General features: G+C 37.9%; 1 protein-coding gene and 1 pseudogene across 3 annotated transcripts; both read left to right on the top strand.

The window, feature by feature from the left end:
• Positions 1–32: 32 nt before the first annotated feature.
• Positions 33–26,598, top strand: CNOT9 (CCR4-NOT transcription complex subunit 9). Of its 2 annotated transcripts, none has more exons than XM_081143185.1 (8): positions 33–459; positions 11,266–11,445; positions 12,662–12,777; positions 14,875–14,984; positions 21,567–21,676; positions 23,768–23,866; positions 24,082–24,173; positions 25,714–26,598. In XM_081143185.1, the coding sequence occupies exons 1-8, from the start codon at positions 436–438 to the stop codon at positions 25,880–25,882; spliced, it is 900 nt and encodes a 299-aa protein (XP_080999311.1). In that variant the 5' UTR covers positions 33–435; the 3' UTR covers positions 25,883–26,598. The 2 variants fall into 2 exon arrangements, with proteins under 2 accessions (XP_080999311.1, XP_080999312.1); XM_081143186.1 differs by lacking the exon at positions 25,714–26,598 and adding an exon at positions 24,477–24,651 and having other exon boundaries at positions 69–459.
• On the top strand, positions 16,611–17,344 carry LOC308559884 (developmental pluripotency-associated protein 4-like; annotated as a pseudogene). Its single transcript has one exon. The product of its transcript is annotated as a developmental pluripotency-associated protein 4-like (transcript).

Raw genomic sequence — 26,598 nt, 5'->3', positions numbered from 1 at the left:
CCACTTCACTCACTTTCGACTTCCCGTCGTTTCCCCGTAGTCGGCCCGATGGGGCATGCGCACTACTTGTCCTCCCTGGATTGCTCGGCTTTTCCCGCCCTTCACTGGCCTCCGGAGGAGGGTCGGAGTTCACGTCCCTCTCTGGGGAATATCAGCGGGGGGATACGGGGACTAATAAGTGGCGGATGTCCTTTAGGTCTTGAATCTTAAGAGGCAAAGGACATACTTTGGGATTAACTCCACTGAGGGCTAAGAGGCGGGAAGAAATTGTGAGAGGGGTCAGGGGTGAAAGGTCATAGGGCTGTGACGGGGCGGAGCGAGCTGAAGACCGATGGCGGCAGCGGCGGTTCATCACCTTTGGCGGCAGAGGCGCTGAAGTGGGGACGTGGGTCGGGCGCGTCCGGCGGTGGGCGTAGAGTGGCTGCCGCTCCCAACATGCACAGTCTGGCGACGGCTGCGGTGAGTGACTGGGCCGCTCGGCCTGGGCCCAGAACCCCTCTTTAGCCCTGCGTTTCGGCCTCCTAGGTTCCTGTGTCGAACCTGGAGTCCAGCTGCTCCTGCCCTCAACCCACGAGGCCCCAGCCCCTCTCCTCGCCGCGACTTGACCGTGGTGGAGCCAGCCCCCACTTTCCTCGTCGGCCGGCTCTCGTGGCTTCTAGCGCGGCGTTTCGCGTCCTTTTGCGGCCCCGGGGCCTGGTCCCGCACCCGGAGCGCCTCTCTCGTGGCCGGGACAGGCCATTCATTGCCTGACCAACAGTTTACTGGTGCCGGTTGCGTCCTGGGCATCGACGGCGATTAGGGGAATTCCGTGAGCAATCTGACAGGGCCCAGGGCTCTCGGAACTCACTGCCTAGGCACATCTCAGCGGGAAGGAAACGGCTTCTAGTTCAAACCACATGCTTTACAGATGGCAAATCTGAGACCCAGGATTATGTCTGATTTATGGTTCTCTGTCCTTAAAACCTTACCCCACACATCTCATTTTATCAGCATGGTCTTTTATAAAAAACGGACCGTGTAATTTACCGTCTGAAGTAATCCTATGGCTTCCCATTGCATTAAGATAAAATCCAGATTCCTTGCCATGACATACTAGGCCCTCCCTGGTTTTTACCCACGTTTACAGTCTCATTTTATGTCACTTGCTCAGTGGGCTCCAGTTACACTGGCTACCGTTGCATCCCTTCTACCATCCCTTCTAGTGCACTTTTCTGCTCCAAGGTGCACTTTCTGATCTCTATTCCTGGATGCTCATCCTACTCCCGCCCCTTACGTGTGTAGACATACACACACACACACACACCATGTGGGCACAAGTGGCTTCTCTTCCCTCAGGTCTCTGCCTAAATCTCCCTGGAGTTGGCCTTCCCTTACCTTTTAAAGTAGTTCTGTAACACATCTTGGTTTGCCAAGTATGTATCACCTTGAACACACAGATGGGATTCTTAGATTCATCTGGGCATAGGTGAACAGGAGCACTGGCCTGCATTTGAAGAATGTTGACAGGCAGAATTCCTCTCTGGAATGATCTCGTTCCTATTTATTTTTTCTTTAAATAGCTCTGACTAAAGGGTAAAGGGTACCAGTTAAGGAGAGTAGAGCAAAAGCAATCTCATTTTAGTTGTCAGGGCTTTACAGATAAATATCTTATTAAACACAAAGCTCAAACTATCCATTTCTGCCTGAGTGATCCCTGCCCTTGCCAAAAAAAACAAACAAACAAGTAGTTATGTAACCCCCAACTTGTCTCTGTTAAAGTACCCTTTACAGCATTGACTCCAATTTGTAATTTTTGTATTCATTCACTTGTTTGTTGTCTCCCTCTTGAGGACAGACAAGTATCACGTGTCGTGTTTACATGGTTACCCCTGTTCCTGGCACAAAGTAAGGACTCAAATACTTTGCTGAATGAGTATAGATGACGGAGGTGGCTAATGGGAAAACGGGACCATATGATTTGAGCACACTCTTCTAAATGCCCAGCCCACTTTTTCTGTTTCACCAAGGAGAAGCGACTTAGGAGAGGGTAACATACTGAGACTGCATTATTAGGCAAAATGACTTAAGTACCAAATAGAAAACCAAAAAATTGCCCTGACTTTAAATATAAAAAGTAAGCTTACTATGATTAGGCTATAGAAAACTGTCATTTCCAGAGCCAGTGGCATCTCTGCGTCCTGTCACCATGTTTCTAAGTGTTCGCGACTATTCAAAGTGTAGAGGTACCTTTTATATGTCTCAGTTGGTGTTTGCAGTTTCCCAGCTTTTTTCTTCTCCCAAATTATAATTTGGAAGAAGCAAGTCAAGATGAGGTTGCTGCTGCTAGGAGAGGAGCAGGTTAAACACAGGATTATTGTCTGTCCATCTCTCAAAATCTGATTGTGTCTTCTCCACACTTTGATACCAAGCTGCTCTTTTCCCTGTGCCTCCCCAAACTCTATACCTATTCAGTTCCTTTTATTTTTATTTGCTCCGTAATGCTTCTTTTGAACAGCCAGTAAAACTGTGTTTCGTTACTTATAAGAAGTACTGAATTCATGTTTATCCAATTAAATTTACAATACCTTACATTTATAAAATTTGAACTTTTAGGTACACTTTCACCTGTTACTTTGTTTGGACCACACAAAAGCTCTGACCAGTTCCTTTGTACCACTCATTCACTAGAATATTTGGTTAGTGAGGAGATTGAAGCATAAAAAAGTTGAGTGGCCTCTTTCCCAATCCTTTGTGCCTTGTATTAGACTAAACTGCCTGTATTATTCTGATCTGGGTCAAGGGACAGTAATGGTGTTTGTCACTCACTAGTATAATACTTGCAAGAGCGCCTGCAATAATCTAAGCCGCTTGAGAAAATGCTTACTTTGTGCCTAATGATGAAAATTTGTATTTTTGTGTACCTTTATGTATCTCTTTTTAAAAAAACAGGTAAATCATCACTCAGCTAGGGAGACATTACTATCAAAGAAGAATGTAGTCACATGTGAATGCAGGACATCATAAGAGGGAGAATTTAAGATAATTTGGGAAGTGTCTTAAATTTTCACTCAAGTAGTATTTTATTGTGCTAGAAATGCATAGTTTAGTAGACTCATGGGATTATTGATTTTTTTAGAGAGAGGAAAGGAGAGGAATAGAGAGAAAAATTGATGAGAGAGGAACATCATCAATCGGCTGCCTCTTGCATGCCCTCTACTGGGGATGGAGCTTGAAACCTGGGGATGTACCCTGACCGGGAATCCACCCAGTGACCACTTGGTTCATGGGTGTCAAGGCTCAACCACTGAGACACACTGGCCGGGCTTGTGTCATTCTTTACAGAATACATCTTAACACCTTCATTATTGCTACCATAGAAAAGAATTTCTGTCTCACATCTATTAAATAAGGACACACATACCACATGGGATTATCTAAAGATTAAGAATACCGAAGTACTCAGTGGTTGGCTAGGTTCACTTACTGGTGAAATGACTTGCTCCCAGATTCAGCCCTGGGACTCAGTTCCATAACAGATCACTTTGCAATGGACCTCACAGGTCGCTTCAGATTTGTAGAACTACAAACCTTCAAATTCTGTGAGTTTCTGTAATGAATGTTATGCTAGTGATCTAAAACAGCCAAAGGTAAGCCTTTAGGAGATGCATTGGGTATGCATTTAAAAAAATTTTCCTCACTGATACCCATTGGCAGTTCTCACATCGGTAAACTCTTGCTTTTCCATCATTTTCCACCTAAGGGGCAACATCATTAATTACTTTATATCTTTTGTTGAAGCTGTGCTAGATTCGGAGACACCCTCCTCTTTGTCAGGTAAAAAGAACATTGTGCACTCTGAAGGATCTAATTCAGATACTGTCTCCTTCCATGTCTCCTGTTGAAGTTTTAAGCAGATTGCCTAATTTCTCTTTGCTTGCTCACTTCCATTTTTAAAAAGTTATTTTGAAGAACATTCTGGCCTGTATTTTATAAAGATAGGATAATTAAGTTAATTTATTATTTCCCTTTGGCATTATTAAAAAGTGTGTATTTTTGGAATATCATCATTTTGTAGACATTCAAAACTAAACGTTGAGTCATCTCCAGACTTGGGGGGAAAAATCTCTATTTCAGTCTAATTCCATTCTTTGTTTATTCACTGTTACATATTCATTGGTAGGAAACCAGCAGCTATTTTTGCTGTTAAACATAATATTGTATTGATAGATTTGTCTATTTTCTGTTTAAGAAAACCATCAACATCAGTTTTTAATTTTAATCATAGGAGGTAAATCATTTCTTATTTATGGGTAAATGTGGGTTTTTTTAATTTCTAAATATCCTTTTTCTTTTCACATTAAGTGTCAAGATCTTTCACAGAGAGAAAACCAAATATCAGTAACCTGTGTTTATGACACTTGGTAAATCTCTTGCCTGTGTTAAACTTTGTTGAAAGAAAAAAGTTACTTAAAGGACATTTTCCATATACAAATCATTAAAAAGAAAAGAGGAGAGCGATTCCCTCTGAAATGTTGACAATACAAACATTTATTAACACATCTATTAAAAGGAAAGGACCACTGACATTAAGTGAGTTATAACTAATGACACAGTTATATCCAATAGATCTTGTTTGTAATCTTGGAAGACAGTATTGAGGAAGATAATAGTCCAAATCAGATTCTCATGACTTTATGTTTCTGGATATGTAATTGAACTTACTGTTTAGCCAAATCCAACTGTTAGTGAGCTATATTATACATAATATAATATTAAACTTAAAGTTCTATATCAGGTTCTTAAACATTTTCTTCAACGCGGAGAGATATTTGTGATTTCAATCCTATAAACCAGGTGGGGCTCACTGATTCTAGAGAGAAGTAGACTAGATTTTAAATCTAATTCTGCCATACATTCACTCTGAATTTGAGTATGTTAAACCTCACTGAACCCATTTCCTTTTAGAATTTTGAGAATAAAGGGAGGTGATTCACAGTGACTGACTGGCATGGCACATAGTATGTTCAATAAATGTTACCTCCTATAAATAGCTTCTAGAAAAGGCAAACCTAATCTATAGCAGCAGAAAGCATATCTCTGCTTTTTGGTTGCCTAGGGCTGGGTGTGGTGGGGCTTATTAAAAGGACTACTAGAAAACTGCATGGGAGGTGGGTAATTGAAGTGGTGTGTATCTTGATTACGGTGATGGTGACTCGGGTATATAGATTGCTCACTGAAAAGTTTTATTGTATGCAAATTATAACTAAAATATTTATTATTTTTAAAGAGCCACTTAGATTAGGCTCTCACTTATAACTAAGAACTAAATAATTATAGCTGACTGAGACTTTGGTAATTATTTAATATAGTTACTCATTTTACCATTGATAAAACTGAGGCGTGGAAAAGTAAATGACTTATCCTAGGTTACACAATTCTAGAAATGGCAAAACTGTATTTTGAAGCCAGGTCTGGCTTCTAATCCAATGTGCATTCCACTTATGTACTTCTATAATTACTTGCAAATCAAGGTCTTTCCTATTCTTTAACTTGATAAACAGGTTTTTAATCGTGGGTCAATAGATGGGTCGGGGAGATGTCTGTGAATTCCCTGAAGTTATGTGTAAATTTTGTGGAAAACAAATGTGCAAAACAATTTGCAATTGCATATTTTTCTGAGGAAAAGATTCATAGATTTCATTTGATTCAAGAAATGTTAACCTCTGCATTTGTGGTAGTATCCTGCTATCATTGTTAATGTGTTTAAGTTAGGTAAGTTATAGATGATTTTGCTTATCAGCCACTGGACAGTGTGTGCTACTAGACTGAGTTCCGTATGAGCCACAGCCTCAGAAATATAATTAGTAACTTATAAATTAAAAGAATTGTAGCAATGGAATTAGGAATCTTTTTTTAAAAAAATATATCTTTATTGATTCCAGAGAGAGGAAAGGAGAGAGAGAGATAGAAACATCAATGATGAGAGAGTCATTGATGGAGCCCATAACCTGGGCATGTGCCCTGACCGGGAATACGAACCCTGATCGCCTGGATCCCAGGTCGACGCTCAACAGCTGAGCCACGCCCGGCCGGGCTGGAATTAGGAATCTTTAGAGGTATCTTTAAGTAGAGAATGGGAAGAGGAGGAAATCTGCTTACCATCATTTACTCAGTTTCATCAGTTGTAAAATGAGGACAATAACCACATTGTTGTGATCATTAAATGAAATCATGTTTTTTAAAAAGTGCAATACAATTCCCTCTTTTTCCTCATCCCCCCCTTTCACTGCCCACTCCCCTTTAAGAAAACATCAATTTTCAAGTTTTAATATTTTTGTGAGAGGTGTGCCTAAATGATCTTTGGGATTCAGAAGGAGAGTAAGATACATTTTTGGATTTTGCTATCAAGATCAAAGAATGAAACTAGACCACTATTTTACACCACTCACAAAAATTAACTCAAAGTGGATTAAAGACTTGAATGTAAGATCTGAAACAATAGAATGCATAGAAGAAAACAGACATATATAAAGAACTCACAAAACTCAACAACAAAAACAATTGATTAAAAAATGAGCAGAGAATCTAAATAGATATTGTTCCAACGAAGACGTATACAGAGGGCCAATAGGCACATGAATAGATGTTCAATATCATTAATATTAGGAAAATGCGAATCACACCACAATGAGGCATCACGTCACACCTGTTAGAATGCTCCTACTTTAAAAGATAAGAAATAACAGGTGTTGGAGAGGATGTGGAGAAAAGGGAACCCTTGTGTGCTGTTGGTGGGTTTGTAAATTGATTTAGCCACTATGGAAAACAGTATGGAGATTCCTCAAAAAGTTAACAATTGAACTACGATATGATCCAGCAATTCCTCTTCTGGGTATTTATCCAAAGAATATGAAGACACTAATTTGAAAAGATATGTTCCCCTATGTTTATTGCAGTATTATCTACAATGGCCTAGATATGGAAACAACCTAAGTGTCCATGGACAGAAGAATGGATAAAGAATATATATATATGTGTGTATATTCATACACACATGCACACCTATATATATGAATACTACTACGCCATTAAAAGTATAAAATATTACCCTGGCTGGCATGGCTCAGTTGGGCATCGTCCCATGCACTGAAGGGTTGCCAGTTCGATTCCCAGGTCATGCCTGGGTTGTGGGCTTGATTCCCGATGCGGGGCATGCAGGAGACAGCCACCAGTGTTTCACACACCAATGTTTCCTTTCCTCTCTCTTTCTAAAAAAAACAAAACAAAACAAAAACAACAATAAAAATATTTGAAAAAATATATTTATAAAATATTCCCATTTGTGACATGAATGAATCTTGAGGTTATTATGTGAAGTGGAATAAGTCAGATGGAAAGGACAAAAACCATATGACTATTCATGTGGACTATAAAACAAAAAAGATACAAATAAAATGAAACAAAAACAAATTCATAGGTACAGACAACAGATTGGTGGTTACCAGAAAGGAAAGAGAGTGGGGAGAGGGTGAAATGGGTAAGGGCGAGGGTCAAATGTATGGTGACAGGTGGAAACTAGACTTAACGGTGCTGAGTGCTTGATAGTGTTTACAGATATTATAATGTACACCTGAAACATATAATGTCATTAACGAATGTCACCTCAATTAAAAAAGATAACAGTGAGATGCTGGAGTTATCCATTGGAGTTTTGTTCAGGGATGATGTCCAAAGTATTTTATCAGTTGTCTGGTAATACGAATTAATATATACATCAATATATAACTCAAAATTGTAAAATACTTTCTTTTCTCCAAAATAACTAAACTTCCATGTGTTATAAAATTGTTGATATACATGGAGAAGGGGTGTGTGTGAGTGTCACTATCATTAGCTAAATAATGCCCATCTGAGCCATAATTTAACAGATTATTTCACTTACTTTGCTATTAAAATGATGGTTATTAAGTACCTTGTAATCTCAACAAGTAGAGAATTTCTCTGAACATTAATGATATTATTGTTCATGGTGCTGATTGTCTTCAGATTCTGCTGAACTAACAGCAGTAACATTTTAATTTTAGTTCTGAGATTTTTATATATTTCCTATCTCTGTTGTCTCAGTCACAGGAAATACTTTTTTAGAAAGTCATCTTAAATCAGACCTCATTTTCCAGGCAGGTGAGAAACAGCATTAGCAAAGCAGTTAAGAGTATGGACTCTGGCCCCGCCAGGGGTGGCTCAGTGGTTGAGCATTGACCTAGGATCCAGGTGATGATCAGGGTTCGATTCCCAGTCAGGTCACATGCCTGGGTTGCGGGCTCGATCCCCAGTCTGGGGCATGCAGGAGGCAGCTGATCAATGACTCTCTCATCATTGATGTTTCCATCTCTCTCTCCCTCTCCTTTCCTCTCTGTGAAATCAATAAAGATATAAAAAGAATTAAAAAAAAAAAAAAATATGGACTCTGTTGCCAGACCACCTGGATTCAAATCCTGGATTGCCACTTAAGTTTTAAGTAACTGCTTCTCAGTTTCCTCATCTATAAAATGAGGGTGGTGATAATACATATTTATTTAGGACAGTGCCTAACAGCACTATATATGTTAGCTCCCTTTATATTTTAAGAAATAATTATACTCATCCCATAACAAATAGGTATTCAGTAGGTTTAAACTAACACCTGCTAATAAATTGGCAAAATTCAATAGGGATGATGAAAAGGAGGGTCCCTGCCCCCAGATATTTCCTAGTATCAAGCTGCCTTCCCATTGCTAGAATGGCTACAGAACCACAGCTGAGAAGGCCATATTACCACCCACCTGACATCCCTGCCTCTCAGAATCGAATTCTCATGGAGGCTGCAGCTCCCACAAGTACTCTCAAAAGTTGGAGTATTGCTGGCAGCAGGTGGTCATGGTTCTAGGGAACCAAGTAGACACCAGGCATTGACCTTCAGAGTGCCAGCACCATTCAAGAGGCACCATCTTCTCACGGGAGTCAAGTCAGCTCTGGAAATAGCTTATGTGGGGGTGTGATGTTCAGAAGCCATTCTGACTGGTGGCTACCAGTGCAGCCTGGTGTTTACCTAGGGCGCTCCAGGGCTGAATGGGGTACAAAGGTACTGGGTACAAATCACAGGCTGGCTTTAGTTGATGGTATCTGGGTGACTGACAGGACTTTGGGGAGAGTTGACCAGAATGAACAATGACCAATCAGGATAGATACTGTATTGCTAGAGCAGTATCTGTGATGCCCTCTAGTTACTGGGTTGTGAGTTGTTCACGAGACTGGGCAGGAAATCCAAAGATAAAATTTTAGTCCTTGTTTCCACTGAGCTTTTAAGGTGATGTAATACTCTAAGCATATCCTATCTTCTGGTGGGAATTACATTTCCAAAAATATTTTTTAAGTTGAGGGCCTGTCTATAGTAGCATAGAAAGGACGAGTGCTTGGACAATTCTGCTTTTGCTGTAGGGAGCAGAGAAACCACCCTGTTCTTTCCACATCATATCGTTGCTTTAGGAGCCTGTGTTTGCTTAAGGAGTATCATTGATGGGAGTCAGAAAACAGCTTTTAACAGATTACTCTAAGGCAGCGATTTTCAACTGGTGTGCTGCCAGAAATTTTAAAATATGCAATACCTGACCATTTAACCAGGGGCACTGACCTCTTTTCCCTTAGACTGTCAAAAAATGACAACAGCTAACCCAACAATAGCCATCTGGTGTAAATGAATCAAGTTTATATACTCTTTTTGTCAGATTGGCAAAAAAAATTTTTTTTTTTGGTGTGCCACAGAATTTTAGTAATGCTTTACGTGTGCCATGAGATGAAAAAGGCTGAAAATCGCTGCTCTCAGGCATTTAAAGAAGACTTAAGTTGCATGGTGTTTCAGTTCACTTAGCAGAACACCTTATGGTTCATTCTGTCAAGCAAGAAACATGATAAACGTTAAGCTAAAAGCTTATAACCAAGCTTCCATTTATAGAAGCAATTGTTTATCTTAGGTAGAGTGAATGTGAATATACCTCAAAGTCTAAAGACTTCAGTCTGTTCCTCATCTTTCCATCTGTGCAATGGGTGGGTCAACATTCTATCACACTAAGATGTAGTGGGAACATGTAAATGCTGTGAGAAGCTCTGAAATACGCACCTTCATACTTGTGTGAGTTGAGCAGGTTTATTCCCCTGAGCATAATGATCTCATCTGCAAGTGTAAAGCCCTTCTTTCTATCTACCTAACTTTTTCTTCCTCATATTTGGGGGGAATTAAGTGAGAAAATATCGGACATAAGGATAGAAATCACCATGAATTTGCTAGGACTTTCTGGCTGGAAACAGCAATGGTAATCATTTTTCTAGTCTACCATCTTATTTTCCGGATAAGAATAATTAAGCGACTTACCTAAGGTCATAAGGCTATTTGACAAGTTTAGAGAATTATAGATATCCTCAATTTGGGTGAATATTGTGATTCTTTAGAACAATAAGGAAAGTATGTTCTATAGGTCTATTTCTATTGTTCCTACATGAGTAACTAATGAATGATTCTCAAAGGGGAGAATCGTTAGAAGGGGCAGCTTTTCCAAATTACATAGGTTTTCTCCTCCATGGAGGGGGGATGCTGGACTTACTGGGGAAGGAGCAGCAATGGGTGGAGTGGGTGTAACATTTTTTCCCAAAAAACTATTATAGGCACTTGGTAAAAAAAAAAAAAGAAAAGTTTATGCAAAATATTTTATTGTACACAATGAGAAGTAAGTCTCCCATATAGATTTCAAACTTAGAGGTAACTATTATTAATAGTTTCTTATGTGTCTTTCTAGAAATGTTACATGTAAATGTGTAAGAATGTGTATTTAATGGAAGCATATATGCTGTTCTACACCCTTTTTTGTTGTTTTTGATTTTTTAGTATATAAAGGTATCTTTTTTTTTTAAAGGACATAGTATTTTATATAAAGGTGTACCCATACATATTTAACCAGTTACTTAGTGATAGATATTTGTCATTTCAAGTTTTCTGCTTTTAAAACAGTGCAATAGTAAATATCCTGGGATTTCTTCAGTATAGCCCAATAATTCCTAAACATGGAATTATTAAGGGCTATGTGCAATTTAGATTTTGATTAATTCATTTAGTTTATATCAAGTGTATATATTTAGAAAAGCTCTCTTGGTATTCATGAAAACTATATTCCCTCTAAAGCACTACTGTAGAATAAGACTTGATTTTGACTCTAATGAAACTCACTTGTTTACTTTCTTGTTTTCAACTTGAAGCCTGTGCCTACTGCACTGGCTCAAGTGGATAGAGAAAAGATCTATCAGTGGATCAATGAGCTGTCCAGTCCTGAGACAAGGGAAAATGCTTTACTGGAACTAAGTAAGAAGCGAGAATCTGTTCCTGACCTTGCACCCATGCTGTGGCATTCGTTTGGTACTATTGCAGCACTTTTACAGGTAGGTATATATCCATAAGCTTCAGTTGAGTTCTGTTTGTCACACTTGTAACTCTGCTTTTGCCCAGATGATTTTGAAGACATTAGTAGGATGAGTCTTTAACACATTGTTTGCGGGTAGTTTTTATCGCATACTCTACTACCAGTCAACGTAAAACGTATAAATACATTTCCCGCATACAATGTGTTAAACATTGGCATTTGCAAGAATCTGTTGTAGAAAAGCCTAAGGTACTTGTTAAAATGCAGACTCTTGGATCTTACCCAAGAGATTTGGTTTCTTTAGTCTGGGATTAGAATCTGTACTTTTAAAGGCACCTCCCCTGCTCTCAGGTGATTCTGATGCAGGTGATCGAAGAACTACACTTCGAGAAACACAGCCTTAGGAGTTCTGCAGGACAGTTCTACATGATAGTGACAAGAAAGTGGAAAGTAAGGTTTAAGGGACTGCAAGGCATATGTTGGGGAAAGAAAATGTTAAAGATATAACAGTTGTAGGATTAAAGGTGATTACTTGTGCATTAAAGAGTAAGTGAAATTCATGTCTGACCAGAATGGTCATTGGTGGGAAATAAATTGATATGCTGTAATCTAGGAAATGATCATCCTTTAAAGTATTGTCCAAAATACCTAATATTTAGATTAATTTTTCAGATATATTGAGTCAGTTCACATTCTATCCCTACTGCAGGTAGCCAAGAATCTAATCTTTCTTATTGGAATATTTTCTTTGTAAAACTTTTACAATTAAAATAAATGAAATTATATTCAGTAAATCATCACCTTTTGATAGAGAGTACATATATTCATGTACCCATATACTCATGTACCCATGTTCTTATCTTCTTCCTTTTGCAGTTGTTACCTAACCAAACTCAAACTCCATTATGGGCCACTGTCATTGATTTACTGACACTTTCTGGCCAGCTACCTCATCACTGTAACTTAAAGCAGGGTGTTGACAAAAAGAGGGATTATAAATGTAAGAGTTCCTCAAAAGTGAAAGCCTCAACAGATGCAGGATATAAAGAAAGTGTCAGTGACTATAGTTGCCTCCATAGAAATCTTCCTAGAGACATGTAGAAATGTCACAGATAGTTTCAGTCAAGTATATTTCTGATGAAAGGATAGGAGCATATTTAAGTTCTTTGCTTTAATATCATGGGAATTAATTTTATGGTAAGTTATTCTTTGTTTATCTGGTTTCCATTTTTTAGGAAATTGTAAATATTTATCCATCTATCAACCCACCCACCTTGACAGCACACCAATCTAACAGAGTTTGCAATGCTCTGGCATTACTGCAATGTGTGGCATCACACCCAGAAACCAGGTAAATGTTTTGAATGAGTCTGTTTGGGGAGGTTTGTACTGAATGTGATCTTTAAGTTTTTCTGAATGATGACAGGAGGGGCATGCAGTAGAGTGCATGTGTGTGGGTGTGGATCTTCAGAATCCACATTTACTTTTTGTTTTTTTCCTGAAGAATTTCTGGTCTCTAATTCACTGTATTTTAGTATAATAACAGTATGGTATAGTTTAACATGTCCTTTTATAATTAACTTTTTAACATGGTAAAATACAAATAACATAAAATTTATCATTTGAACCACTTTTAAATGTATAGCTCAGTAGTATTAGTACATTTATAATGTTCAACCATCACCACCATCCATCTCCATAACTCTTCATCTTTTAAAGCTAAAACTCTATACCCATTAAATAATAACTCTCCATTCTCCCAGCCCCTGGCAACACCATTCTACTTTCTGTATCTATGATTTTTACCACTCTGAGCACCTCACATAAGTGGAATCATACATACAGTATGTGTCTTTTTGTGATTGGCTTATTTCACTTAGCATAATGTCCTTAAGGTTCATCCATATTGTAGCATGTATCAGAATTTCCTTCTTTTTTAAGGTGGAATAATATTCCATTGTCTCATACACTTTTTACCCATTCATAGCAATGAATTTTAAAGTAGTGGTATTCACATCTCAGGAAAGGCATATAGCCACTTCTTCCTCTTGAATCCATGGTAGGCATCACAATGCCATGTGTGAGGTAGTGCATGGCACTTAGTAAATATTTGAACCCAGCACTTTTTGCCACCAAACCCAGGTTTGGCATCAGAATCTTTCTTAACACAGTATTCTAGGCAACCTTTGTAAAAGATGAGAATTGGCATTCAAGTCAAAAGGGAAATCCTATTTAGGAATCCACTTTGTGACTTTTATGGCCCTAAGATACTTAATAGTCATCTTTAAAGTGTTTCCTTTCTGTCAAGTTTCCTTATAAAATCTGAGTGCTAGGATGGCACTGACCTTCCAGAGCTTTAGAGAAGTTACTAAGAAAATTATTTTTAAGCACTTAAGAAAAACGCAAGAGTACTTTGAGTGTTAAAAATTTGGGGTTTTAGCTCTCCTACAAGATTTAACTATAAATAATATAAAGTAATAGATTGATTCTATATTAGTTGCCTGACTAAGTTGCACATTAAAATGTCTTTAGAATATTTAGTGTATCTGAAATACTCTAACAAAAAAAGTGTGCATTTAAGCATAGCAGATAAACCTGGTAATGGCTGCTCTGTTGTCTTGGTTTATAAGGTTTTATCTGACTATACCTGTGAATATTGTTATTTAGCCATAAATTAGATGAGAAAAGGCATGTAGGAGAATCTCTTGGACACTTGATTGCATTTTATGGCCTTTTTTAAAAAATTATTTCTTAATTGATTTCAGAGAGAGGAAGGGAGAGGAAGAGAGAGATAGAAACATAAATAATTAGAATCATTGATTGACTGCCTCCTGCATGCCCCCTACTGGGGATCAAGCCTCAACCCGGGCATGTGCTCTGACCGGGAATCGAACCTTGATCTCCTGGTTCATAGGTCAGTGTTCAACCTCTGAGCCATGCCAGCTGGGTGGCCTATTTTTTTTTAAATCTACAGTTAGATATTTTTAGTTTTTAAGGTACTTGGTGCTGATAAGAGGGAAAATCATGTATTCTCTTAATCATTGGCCTAGACTAGGGTTTTTAAATCTTGCCACCATTGGTGTTTTGAGCTGGATAAGTCTTTGTAGTGGGAAAAGGGGGGTTGGAGGGGGCTGTCCTGTGTATTGTAGGATGTTTAACAGCATCCCTGGCCTCTGTCTACTGGATGCCAACAGCACCACCTCATTTGTAACAACCAAAAATATCTTCAGATGTTGCCACATGTCCCCTGGGGTTGCCGGGATGGGAGGGACAAAATCACCCCAGCTGAGAACCACTGGTCTATTCTAATGACCAATAACAATCTTTCCTAAAGATTTCTGGGTCAGTCAATGTTATAGGCCTTATAGAATTAACCATCTGGGAATTTGAATGTTTAGAATCCTTAGAAATTAATTCTGGGCTCTGAATGATTATTTTTTTCTTCCAGGTCAGCATTTCTTGCAGCACACATCCCACTTTTTTTGTACCCCTTTTTGCACACTGTCAGCAAAACGCGTCCCTTTGAATATCTTCGGCTAACCAGTCTTGGAGTTATTGGTGAGTCATTAGGGTTGTTTTGCAAGCCTGAAGTCCTAATTTATACTAGTGCTCTTAACTTGAATGTTTTGTCTGGCATTTTCTAGCTTTTGTTTACTAATTGATTTTGTCTTTGAGATTGAGTCTATTTTCAGTAATGAGTATCAGAACATGGTGGCTCTTATCAAGTACCATTCTGAGTATTGTTAATAAGGCCCAACATTTGGGATTAAATTCAGTATATATGTAGAAATGTTTACTGGAATTAGGGAGAGTAAAGAACTTCAGTCAACAAATAGAGTATAATTCTAGGAATAAGAATTTGAGTTTGTTTTTTTGTTTTGTTTTGTCTTTCTCACTTCTAAACTGTTGCCCCTCAACTCCAAGCGTTTATCTTCTGTTTTACCTAGTTAAATTTTTGCATGCTCAAGTTAATGTTTCCATATAAATTTACTATGGGAAATGTGTATAAAATACATTTTACCCAAAAAAATAATATATATGTATCAGCTATTTCAGACCACGGCCTCCTTGGTAGTAAAGAACTGCTTTTGGATTTGTGAAATGTAAACACATTCAAGATTTCTTTCCCAGTTACTCTTCCTGTTTTCAGTGTCTTATAGTTTTTGCTTACATACTGACCAAACAAGAACATTGATCATACAAACATTGTTTTGTTAGGTTATTATTTTTATGTTCGACCTGTCTTCACATGCCTATGGTTATAAACCATGAATCAGGAAGAATAATTTAAAAGTTTGTTATCTCTAAGACATATTTCTGGGACATTTTATTCTACTTTTAAGGAGTCACTATTCATATACTCCAAATGAATGTTACTGGTTTTTACATCTCCTCCCAAGTAGTATTCTAATTTGTAACTTTTTTCTAATATATCCTTTTCTGCTTTTAAGCTATACAAATTTTTCATGTAGGATTTAAAACATTATTTCAGCCAAAAGAAAACATTTATATCCTTCATTCTGATTCAAATCATTCTATTTCTGCTGTGTTTTTTACCATTGATGTTGGATGGTACATTTATGAGATTGTAGGTTAAGTTAACTGTGGAAGATGAATAAAATAGTTGGACATTATTAAGCCAGTTGTTCCCCCTTGCATATGTTTTCTGAAACTCAGTTTCTCTAAGTCAGTTGAGAAAACAAGCAGGAGGTGAATATTTGGACGTAGATTATTATTATTTTTTCTTTCTTATAGTTCAAGAGTTATCAGACAAGTTTGAATATAAATGAAATGATACATAAGAGAAATTAGAAAACACTTGAAAATGAATAAAAATTAAAAATAGCATATCAAAATTTGTACAATGCAAGTGAAGCAGAGCTTAGAAGGGAATTTGTAGCATTAAATATTAATATTAGAGAAGAAGAGAGGTCTTTAATCAAATATCTTAAGCTTTCAATTTAAGAAACAAGAAAAAGGAGCAAGAGAAGTAAGACGATTTTCCTTTTATCAACCTCAACTTCTTTACTGAGTATGGCGAATGCAAAAGGCAAGAAGTGGAACTCCACAAAGAAGTTGGGGGGGGTGGCTTGCAAATTTCAACCAGTAGAAGCTAAGGAGGAACATCATGCTGCTGGTGAACCAAGTATACATAGAACCTCAGGGAAGACTAAACGGAAGTGATCTGTTAAAGATGACAAAGCTTCCTGTTCACAAAAGATGATACAAGACAGTAAAAGAGTAAGCCTTCAAAAGAAGAGGCTAATTCCTCCATTGCCCATTAAATTGCCACTACTTAACCTGCTTCACTGAGATACTGTGAGGGCTTGGCGCCAACAATTAAAGCTGAGCACCAAAGGCTTGAAATTGGAAGCATATAAGAGGCTATGTGAATATGCTTACCCTAATCAAAAGGATATTCCTGTCACAGCAAAGGAGGCCAAGATCTTGACAAAATCACAGAGAAAATTGAAGATGAAAAGGGGAAAATGACTCTGGAAAGATTTGATCTTCCTGAAATGACTGCTCCCCTTGAGGAGAAGGTGCCTGCTCTCGAAGGGGTACTGCTCTCCTTGAGGCTATGGACAGTATTTTCGGAACTTCCACCCCAGATGCTGTGTTTGCCTTCTGCAGCGGTATTGCAACCAGGACTGGGGAGATGGAAACAGTGGCATCACTACAGGAGGCCTCTGGTATCAGGTGGTGTGTGATCCATGGGCGAAGTTTCCCTGCAGACACAGGGTTGGGTTCAGCTACAGTTTTATGTTGGGCAAGCCTAGGTTCCTGAGAAACAAAGGAAAGTGTCTGCACTCTTCTTGCTACCTGCCTGCAACTTTCCACCCCCACACCTGGAGGACAATATGTTGTGCCCCAAAGGTATTTATAGGTATAAGGCTTTAATGAAAAGCCTCCAGTGAGATTATAATGCCAAGAAAAAGAGTACAGCTATGATTATAATTCATGATAGAAAGGTGGCTACAATCAACTCCAGGATGCCACTGACAGCAGAACTCCAGGCTGCTTGACACCCTTCATGTTTCCTGCTTATAGGGCTCACAGACTGGTGGGGAGCAGATGTTTTACCCTAGTCTCCCAACAGTGCCTGCTGCTTCATCTGTTGGGATACAGACATTTATGTTTTAAAATGAACACGCATTTCACAAATTGTCATTCATTGCAGTTAAGATGAAAGTCACTCACACCATCAAACGTTTACCCATCTGAAACAATTGACCCCAGCAGCTATTTCACAGCAGGAACTTAAAGTGAACGTTGTGAAGGGAGTGAAGAAACAAAAGTGTACTCCCGTGCTGGGTTCCTTTCTCAGAATTCTGACTCCTTTAGGGGGCTGCTGTCTTCTAAGTTTAATAACTTCAAACTGCTGACTATCTTAAGCCAAAGGAAAAGCTGTTATTTTCACCATTCCCAAAAAACACATTCTTAATATACAAAACATTTTTCAAAGTTTTCTTAACCTGAGATTTCTATGGTGTGTCTCTAGGATAAAAATACAGGGCACTTTGCCAGTATTATTTCCAGTTGTACCTTTTGTATATTTGTGTTGTTTAAAAATGTTCAAGGTTACTTCTGAGTCATAAATACGTAGTATGTTTAAAATGTGTATGTAAAATAATTCATCTGCTGTGTTTCGGAAACTTTGTTGTATGCAAATTATTGTTAATATTCTGAACTCAGGATTAAGCCCAAAGGCATGGTTATTAGTGGTCATTTTTTCAGTCTAATAAACAATATATACTTTTAAAAAAAAGGAGCAAATTAAACCAAAGCAAACAGAAGGAAGGAAATAATAAAGAACAGACATCAGTGAAGAACAGAAAAACAATAAGTAAAATCAAGGAAACCAAAGGCTGATTTTTAAAAAAATCGAAATGTAATTTACATATAACATTGTATTAATTTTAGGTGTACAATATGATATATGTATATATTGCAAATTGATTACCACAGTAAGTTTAGTTAACATCCATCACCACACATAGTTACAATATATTTATGAGGTTTTTTGAGGACTGTTATCTTAACTTTCAGATACACAAATCAGTATTGTTACTACAGTCACCATGCTCTATAATACATCCACAAGACTTATCTATCTAATAACTGGAAAGTTGTACCTTTTCACCATCTTTACCCATTTCAGCTACGCCCCAATTTTTTATTTAAAAATTTTCAATAAAATTAATAAACCCCTAATGAGAGAGAGTGAGGGAAAAAGAGAAGACAGTTTATAAATATCAAGAATGAAAGGAGGTATGTTATAACAGACTGCAGACACTAAAAGGATAATAAGGCAATACTGCTAATAACTTTATACCCATAAATTTGACAACTTGGATGAAATAGACAGAATCTTTGAAAGATTGAGCCTGCTAAAGCACACTCAAGAAATATAAACTAAATAGTCTTATATCTATTACATTATTTTTGTAGTTAAAAACCTTCCAACGTAGAAAACTCCAGGCCCAGGTGGTTTCACTAGTGAATTCTATCAAAAATTTAAAGAAGAAATAATACCAATTCTACAAAACTCTTCCAGAACACAGAGAGGAGGCTTCTTAACTCTTGGCGAGGCCAGCATTATTATAATAAACCCAGAAAAAGACATTATTAGAAAAAAAAGCTATAGGCTGGTATCCCTTATGAACATAGATGCAGAAATTCTCAACAAAATGCTAACAAATTGAATCTAACAGTATATAAAAAGGATTATCATGACCAAGTAAGGTTTATCCTGGGAATGCATGCCGGCTCACCTTTCAAAAATCAGTCAGTATGATTAACTATATCAGGAGACTAATAAACAAAAATAATGATCATATCTGTAGTGTGTTTTTTTAAAGCCTTTGGTAGAATTCAGCATTCACTTATGGTAAAAACTCCAGCAAAGTAGGAATAAAGGGGAGCTTCCTTAATCTGATAAAGTACAAAAAATAAAAACAAAAACCTACAGTTAAGATCATAGTTAATGTGATAAACTGATTGTTGTCCCCAAAGATCGAGAGTAAGGCAAGGATGTTCATTGTTAACATTCCTGTTCAGTATTGTCCTGGGTAACCTAGCTGGCACAATAAGGCATGAGAAAAAAGTAAAGGGCTTACAAATTAGAAAAAAATAAGACTGTCTTCACAGATAACATGATTAACTACATATAAAAATCTTGCAGAATCTGCCCAAAAAAGTGACTAGGACTTGAAACCTACCATGTATAATGGCACCAAAACATGTGAAAAACTTGGGTGTAAATCTTACAAAATATGTGCAAACTGTGTAGCTAAAAACTGAAACAATGATGAAAGTAATGAAAGAAGGCCTAAATAAATGCAGAGATATACCGTGTTCATTGATTAGTATGTCAGTGATTCAATATTGCTGAGATGCCAATTCTCCCTGAAGTGATCTATAGATTTAGAGCAATTCAAAAAAAAAAAAAAACCAGCAGGATTTTTTAAATAGAAAACAAGCTCAACCTAAAATTGATATGGAAAGCAAATGAACTAGAATATCCTAACTTTTTTTTTAAAGGACAAAGTTGGAAGGCATACACTACCTGATTTCCAGACCTACTGGAAAACTGTAGTAGTCAAGACAGTGTGGAATTGGATAGACTTGTAGATGAATGAAACAGAATGGAGAGTCCAGAAATAAACCCACACAGATATGGTCAATTGATTTTTGACAAATGTGCAGACAATTTAGTGGAGAAAGGATAGTCTTTTCAATAAATAGTGCTAGAACAACTGGATATCCATATTCAAAACAGTGACCCATGATCCATACTGTGTACTCTACAAAAATTAACTCGAAGTAGATTTTAGACCTACATGTAAAATCTAAATGAAATAGTAATTTGATATCTACTCTAGGCCATATTAATAAATTATGGTATGTGCTGTTTGCTATGGGGTGTATAGATGTAGCATCTGTAGATTACTAGTTTTAGGTAACACAGATTCCTTACTCTTTCCTAAGGTGATTGTTTTTAGTTATTATAGGTCCAATTAACCAAGCCCTTTCATATAAAGGCTTAGTGATGTATTGGGCAGCTTAGGGAACAGTCATTTGTTTCATGGGGTTCTGCTTCCCTGTATACAGAATGGAGATAATACCAATGAAATGTGTCAGTCACCTGGTCAGTGGTGTCAGTTTAGAGACCAACAGAATAATAGAATTGGGATGAATTTTAGAAATCATTTGTTTCAACTATTATTTTATAGGTAAACAGGCCTACAAAGGGAAGGTAACTTTATCAAACTTAAGTAAACTGTTGTGGAACCAGGATTAGAATCCAGGTGTGTGTGTGTGTGTGTGTGTGTTTCTTGTTTGGATATTCAGACAATGTTTGTTCTCTTTGAGGAAAGGGGGGCAGTTAATAATCAGAAAGTAATGTTTATTTATGTGCATTGGTGAAGTAGGATTTAGGCTGACACCATTTCTTTGCTATCTTGGAATTTGCTTTAATACTGATATAGAATTCTTCTGTTATCTAAAATAAATGGAGACTAGATGATGATATTATCATATGACTGTCTACCTAAAGTGATAAAAAAAAATGATGTAGATGACTGAACTGCTGCCAACTCTGTGATGGACCAAACTTGGTTCCTGATCTTTTAGTGCTGACTTTCTCCTCCCCGCCATTTTCTTTTTTTCTTTTCTTTTCTTTTCTTTTCTTTTCTTTTCTTTTTTCTTTTCTTTTTTCTTTTCTTTTCTTTTCTTTTCTTTTCTTTTCTTTTCTTTTCTTTTCTTTCTTTTCTCTTTTCTTCTTTTCTTTTCTTTTCTTTTCTTTTCTTTTCTTTTCTTTTCTTTTCTTTTCTTTTCCCCCTCCCCTCCCCTCCCCTCCCCTCCCCTCCCCTCCCCTCCCCTCCCCTCCCCTCCCCTCCCCTCCCCTCCCCTCCCCTCCCCTCCCCTCCCCTCCCCTCCCCTCCCCTCCCCTCCCCTCCCCTCCCCTCCCCTCCCCTCCCCTCCTTTTTTAACATGAATACAACTCTTGATTCTCTGACATATGAACCACAGTTTGTGTTCTGTGTTATTTAAGTTTCACAACTAGCTGGATGAACAATACAAAGTTAATTTTAATTGGAAACCCTAACAACTTTTGTTTGTTCCTATTTTCTTTAGGAGCTCTGGTGAAAACAGATGAGCAGGAAGTAATCAACTTTTTATTGACAACAGAAATTATCCCTTTGTGTTTGCGCATTATGGAATCTGGAAGTGAACTTTCTAAAACAGTATGTGCTTTTAACTTAATTAGATTCTACATTATGTTGGCTCTTGAGCTACTTCTTTATGGTGGATAGGATAACTATTTTGGAAAGCTGCTTGGCAGTATCCACTATAAACATAAGCCTATTCCATGACCCAGCAGTCCCACTCTTAGGAATATACCCAAGAGAAATGAGCTCTCATGTACATCAACACATGTACAAGAATGTTTATAGCAGTTTTACTCATGAAGGATAAATTGTAGTATAGTCACAAAATAAACTGTACAATAATTAGAAAGAATTAACTGCTGATATATGCAACATAGATTATTTATAGGCATTTTGTTGAGCAAAAGAAGTCAGATACATGTGAGTTCATACTATATGATTCCATTTATGTGAAATTCAACAAAACCAATAATGGAGATTAGTCAGAATAGTGGTTACCTCTCAGGGAAGGATATTGACTGGGAAAAGGCACAGCAAATCTGCTGGGGTGCTGGAAATGTTCTAAATTTAATCTGGTTCATAAATGTGTACATAGGTAAAAATTCAAGATACACTTAAGATTAGTGCACTTTGTACACTTTACACTTTTTATTGTATATATGTTTTTATTGGTTTGCTATTGCTGCTATAACAAATTGCTACAAGCTTGGTGGCTAAAACAACACAAATTTATTCTTGATAATTCTGGAAGCCAGAAATCGTAAATCAGTTTCACCAAACAAAAGTCAGGGTGTCAGCAGGCCAGCGTTCTTTCTGGAGGCTCTAGGGGAGAGACCTTTCCTTACCTTTTCCAAATTCTAGAATTGCAATCCTTGACTCACGTTCCCCTTCTCCATCTTCAAAGCCAACAGTATAGCATGTTAAAATCTCTCTCTACTTCTGTCATGTTACCTTCTCTGCGGTCGAATTTCCCTCTCTCTCCCTCTTATTAGAACACTTGTGTTGCCCTGGCCTTTGTGGCTCAGTTGGTTGGACATCATCCTGTGCACTGAAAGGTTGCTGGTTTGATTCCCGGTCAGGGCACATGCCTGGGTTGCCGGCTCCGTCCCTAGTAGTGGGTGTGTGGGAGGCAGCCGATCAATGTTTCTCTCTCCTCCATGTTTCCATCTCTCTATCCCCCTCCCTTCCTCTCTCAAATCTATAAAAACATTAAAAAAAAATTTAAAAAGACCATACCTGGATATTTCCAGGATGATTAATACACATACACACACACACACCTCCCCCCAAGATCCTTAACTTAATCACATCTGTAAAGTCCCTTTTGCCATATTAGGTAGCATTCAGAGGGTTTGGTGATTAGACCTGAGTATCTTTGGGGGCCATTGTTAGCTAACCACAATGTTATACCCCAGTAAAATAATAAAATTAATTCCCACATTTGGTTCTGATGAGCAGCCAAAGAAGAGAATCATTGTAATAACTGTTTGACTTGAATTAAGCTAGTATTTTTAAAATTTTTTCTATGTAAGAGTTAATGAGCTTAAGTTGAGGATATTCTTTACTATTGGAATAATTTTTGGAGGGAGGCTTAAAAATCTTATTTCTTAAAGGTCTTTTTAGAATAGGAAAAGCCTTACCTCATTTGGAAAAAATGAGGCATAGCTGAATCTCTAAAATTGTCTTGGGCCGTGGAAAAGCGAAGAGGCTGTGTATTCAAACTAGTTCTGGATCTCAATTCTGCAACTTAATAGCTTTGTCACTTGGGACCTTAACCTGGCAAGGTATTGATTATCAGTTATACCTGATACATAGTAGGTATTCAATAACTGAGAAAGTTTCTACTTTTTTAAGAATCTGATAATTATTCAGAGCCTATTCTTTTACATATGTAAAATGAGAATAACAATGGTACCTACCTCATAGGTATATAGTGAAAATACGGCATATTTTATGCCTTTAGGAAAAATTCTGGCAGATAGTAAATGTTCAGTGTGGTAATATTTATTAATTTTTTTTGTACTATGTATAACTCGTCAAGTAAGATGTATGTAATGCAAGGGTCTCTGCTTCATTTTCTGATTCATGTTATTCCTGGGAGATGAACAGACTGTTGGAAGACAAGTCTGAGTAATGTTTTGGACTCCTTAATTTTTTTTTACTTAGGTTGCCACATTCATCCTTCAGAAGATCCTCTTAGATGACACCGGTTTGGCTTATATATGTCAGACATATGAGCGTTTCTCCCATGTTGCCATGATCTTGGTGAGTTCTTTTATCTACCCTTTTTGCAACTACTTCTGACCATACTGCTTAGTCCCTTTACAGCTGACACTAAGCAACTTCAGTCTTCCAACTAGAAATAACAACCCTGAACCTTGTATAATGATTCTTGCAATATTTGATCTCTTACGTCAACTAGGATTATTTTGTGTTTTGCGGTTTTTTTTCCTACTCCACCCCATTTTTTGGGGAAACAGGGTAAGATGGTCCTGCAGCTATCCAAAGAGCCTTCCGCCCGTCTGCTGAAGCATGTAGTGAGATGTTACCTTCGACTCTCAGATAATCCCAGGTAAAAATTTACAGGATTTCTAGGACTTTGGGGAAATACTCTGGTGAATGGTTGCTTCATCCCATGGCATAGCTTCTATATCTTTCGGACAGGGAAGGGATATAACTATATTTAGTTTATCTGAGGCAGAACTTGATTAATTCCTTTTAAAGTCTGAAGTCCTGAATTTTTAAAATCCATTAGAATTTTATTTTCCCACTATAACTCTGTACCCTACTCTAAAATTCCATGGAGTTCAGATAGTTCCCAGGGAACCTTAGGATACATTACTCCTGTGATTTGAGCTTTCTATTGCTACTCTAGGTGGTCAGAAAAAGAAGAATATTTTCAGAGATCTCTTAAGAAAGGAACAGAGCCAGGAGAGCTCTTGATGTATTTTCAGTTCTCTCCTTGATTCCTGTAAAGTCCTTGAGCTAATTATTTTATCTCCCTATGTTTATAATCTTTCTGCCAGAAACCATATATTGTAGGTATAATGCATTTTAGAACTGTTTGACCTTTTGCCTTGTAAATCCATAATTCATGCTGAAAGCCACTTGCTCAGATTTTGCTAAACCACATAATGGAGTGATTTCTGTGTTCCCAGGAATGGAAATAACTTGATTTAAATTGAACTCCTGCCACTGAGGTTATTCAAGCCCTAGCATTTCTTCGACCATTTTGTCCTGTTCCTTAGTGGTTCCTATTTTCACCAAAGTTTGAAAATACGTTGATTTGAAATTCTACTTGTACAGATTCATAACTGCTTAAAACTGCCTATACAGGGGTGGGCAAAAGTAGATTTACGGTTGTGAGTATGTGAAATAGTGTTTATTCTTGTATTACTATTAATTATTGTATTATTTGTCTTACTATTATTATTTGTATCCTTACTTACGATTTATCTTTTAGATAATGGTGGTTGGTAATTTAACCTACTTTTGCCCACCCCTGTAGTTAACAGTCATCTTTTGAGGTGTTCAGATTTGACTTTCTGTTGATCAGCTTTTAAAAAAAATAAAACATTTAAAAGTTCATCTGATAGTTTTGCTACCATATTTTTGTTGTGTTTTCCCCTCACCTCTTATTAAGGGTTTTAACTATGAAACTGAAGCAGTTTTTGGAAGGACACAAATTTATATTAGTTTAGGATTAAAGTATATTATCATACTATGAGTCAGGTCATATGCCCTGTTAATGTACTGACTTTGGAAATGTTTCACTTACTATAAACCATATATTTCTGATATGAGTATATTGACCATATTTACTGTAATAAATCAGAAAGCAGTTTGAATTGAAGTAAACTATTGTACCATTTTATTCCATTTTCCTTTGTCATGAAATTCTGTACTGGAGCATCATTGTGAAAATGTGTGCAGGCTACAGATCCTAGAAATCTCTGAGCCTGTGCCTCATATAAGCCTTTAAGAATTTTATTGGCTTCTTAGCCATAGATTCCCAGGATTCTATATATTTCTGTCTAATGGGCTCTTCCCTGTCCCCCAAATGTGGGTTTATTTGTTGGTCTCCTTGGTTGGTTTGTTTGTTTCTGATGTAGGGCACGTGAAGCACTCAGGCAGTGCCTCCCTGACCAGCTGAAGGACACAACCTTTGCCCAGGTGCTAAAGGATGACACCACCACGAAACGCTGGCTTGCACAACTGGTGAAGAACCTGCAAGAGGGCCAGGTCACCGATCCCCGGGGTATCCCCCTGCCCCCTCAGTGATCCTCTCCTATCTCCTCCTACTACACCCACAAGTTGGGGAAGGGAGGAGGAACCTTCGAGGAAAACAGCTCAGGTTTTATTGCCGACCGGGAATAGACAACCTCAATGCTGAACTGCACTGGAGAAAAGGGGGAAGGTACCCCAGCTGAGGTGTATGAGCTACCATCTTCAGGCTGCCTTGATGACCTGGGCTCCCTCTGCTACTCCCAGAAAATGGGCTCCTGACACAGCAGTCTGCCACCACAGCCCCAGGAGCGTGTCAACACCAGCAAATGCTGTATTTGCAGCATGCCCAAGACCACCCTTCTCCCCCACCTCTACCTTGCCACTGGCAGGGAGAGGAGACAATGGTGATAGCAGCAGCACTATAGGCATGGTGAACTCCTGGGACCAAGCCATGTGGCGTTTTTGTTGTTGTTGTTGTTTTGCCTTCCTGGAAGACTCAAGATGTGTCTCTTCATTCCCTCTCTCAGTATTTGTTTACTTTGGTGTTTGTTTGTTTTTAAATCTCAGAGAGAGAGGTGTATTTAGTGGACACAAGCTGTAATATTCAGCAAAACTTTGTCAGTTGGCAGTGTTTACAAGTCTGTTAGCTGCATAAGCTCAATAAAAAGTTGGTCTGGGCATAACATCCCCTCTAGCAGGCCAATAGCTGCATGAACTGTTGGGAGGAATGGGAGGCAGGGGAAAGGGATAATGCCAAAGGACAGCAGGAG

The sequence above is a fragment of the Miniopterus schreibersii genome (genome assembly GCF_964146895.1).
Source record: "Miniopterus schreibersii genome assembly, chromosome: 7".
Lineage (NCBI taxonomy): Eukaryota > Metazoa > Chordata > Mammalia > Chiroptera > Miniopteridae > Miniopterus > Miniopterus schreibersii.
This window is presented reverse-complemented; position numbering and strand designations above follow the sequence as displayed.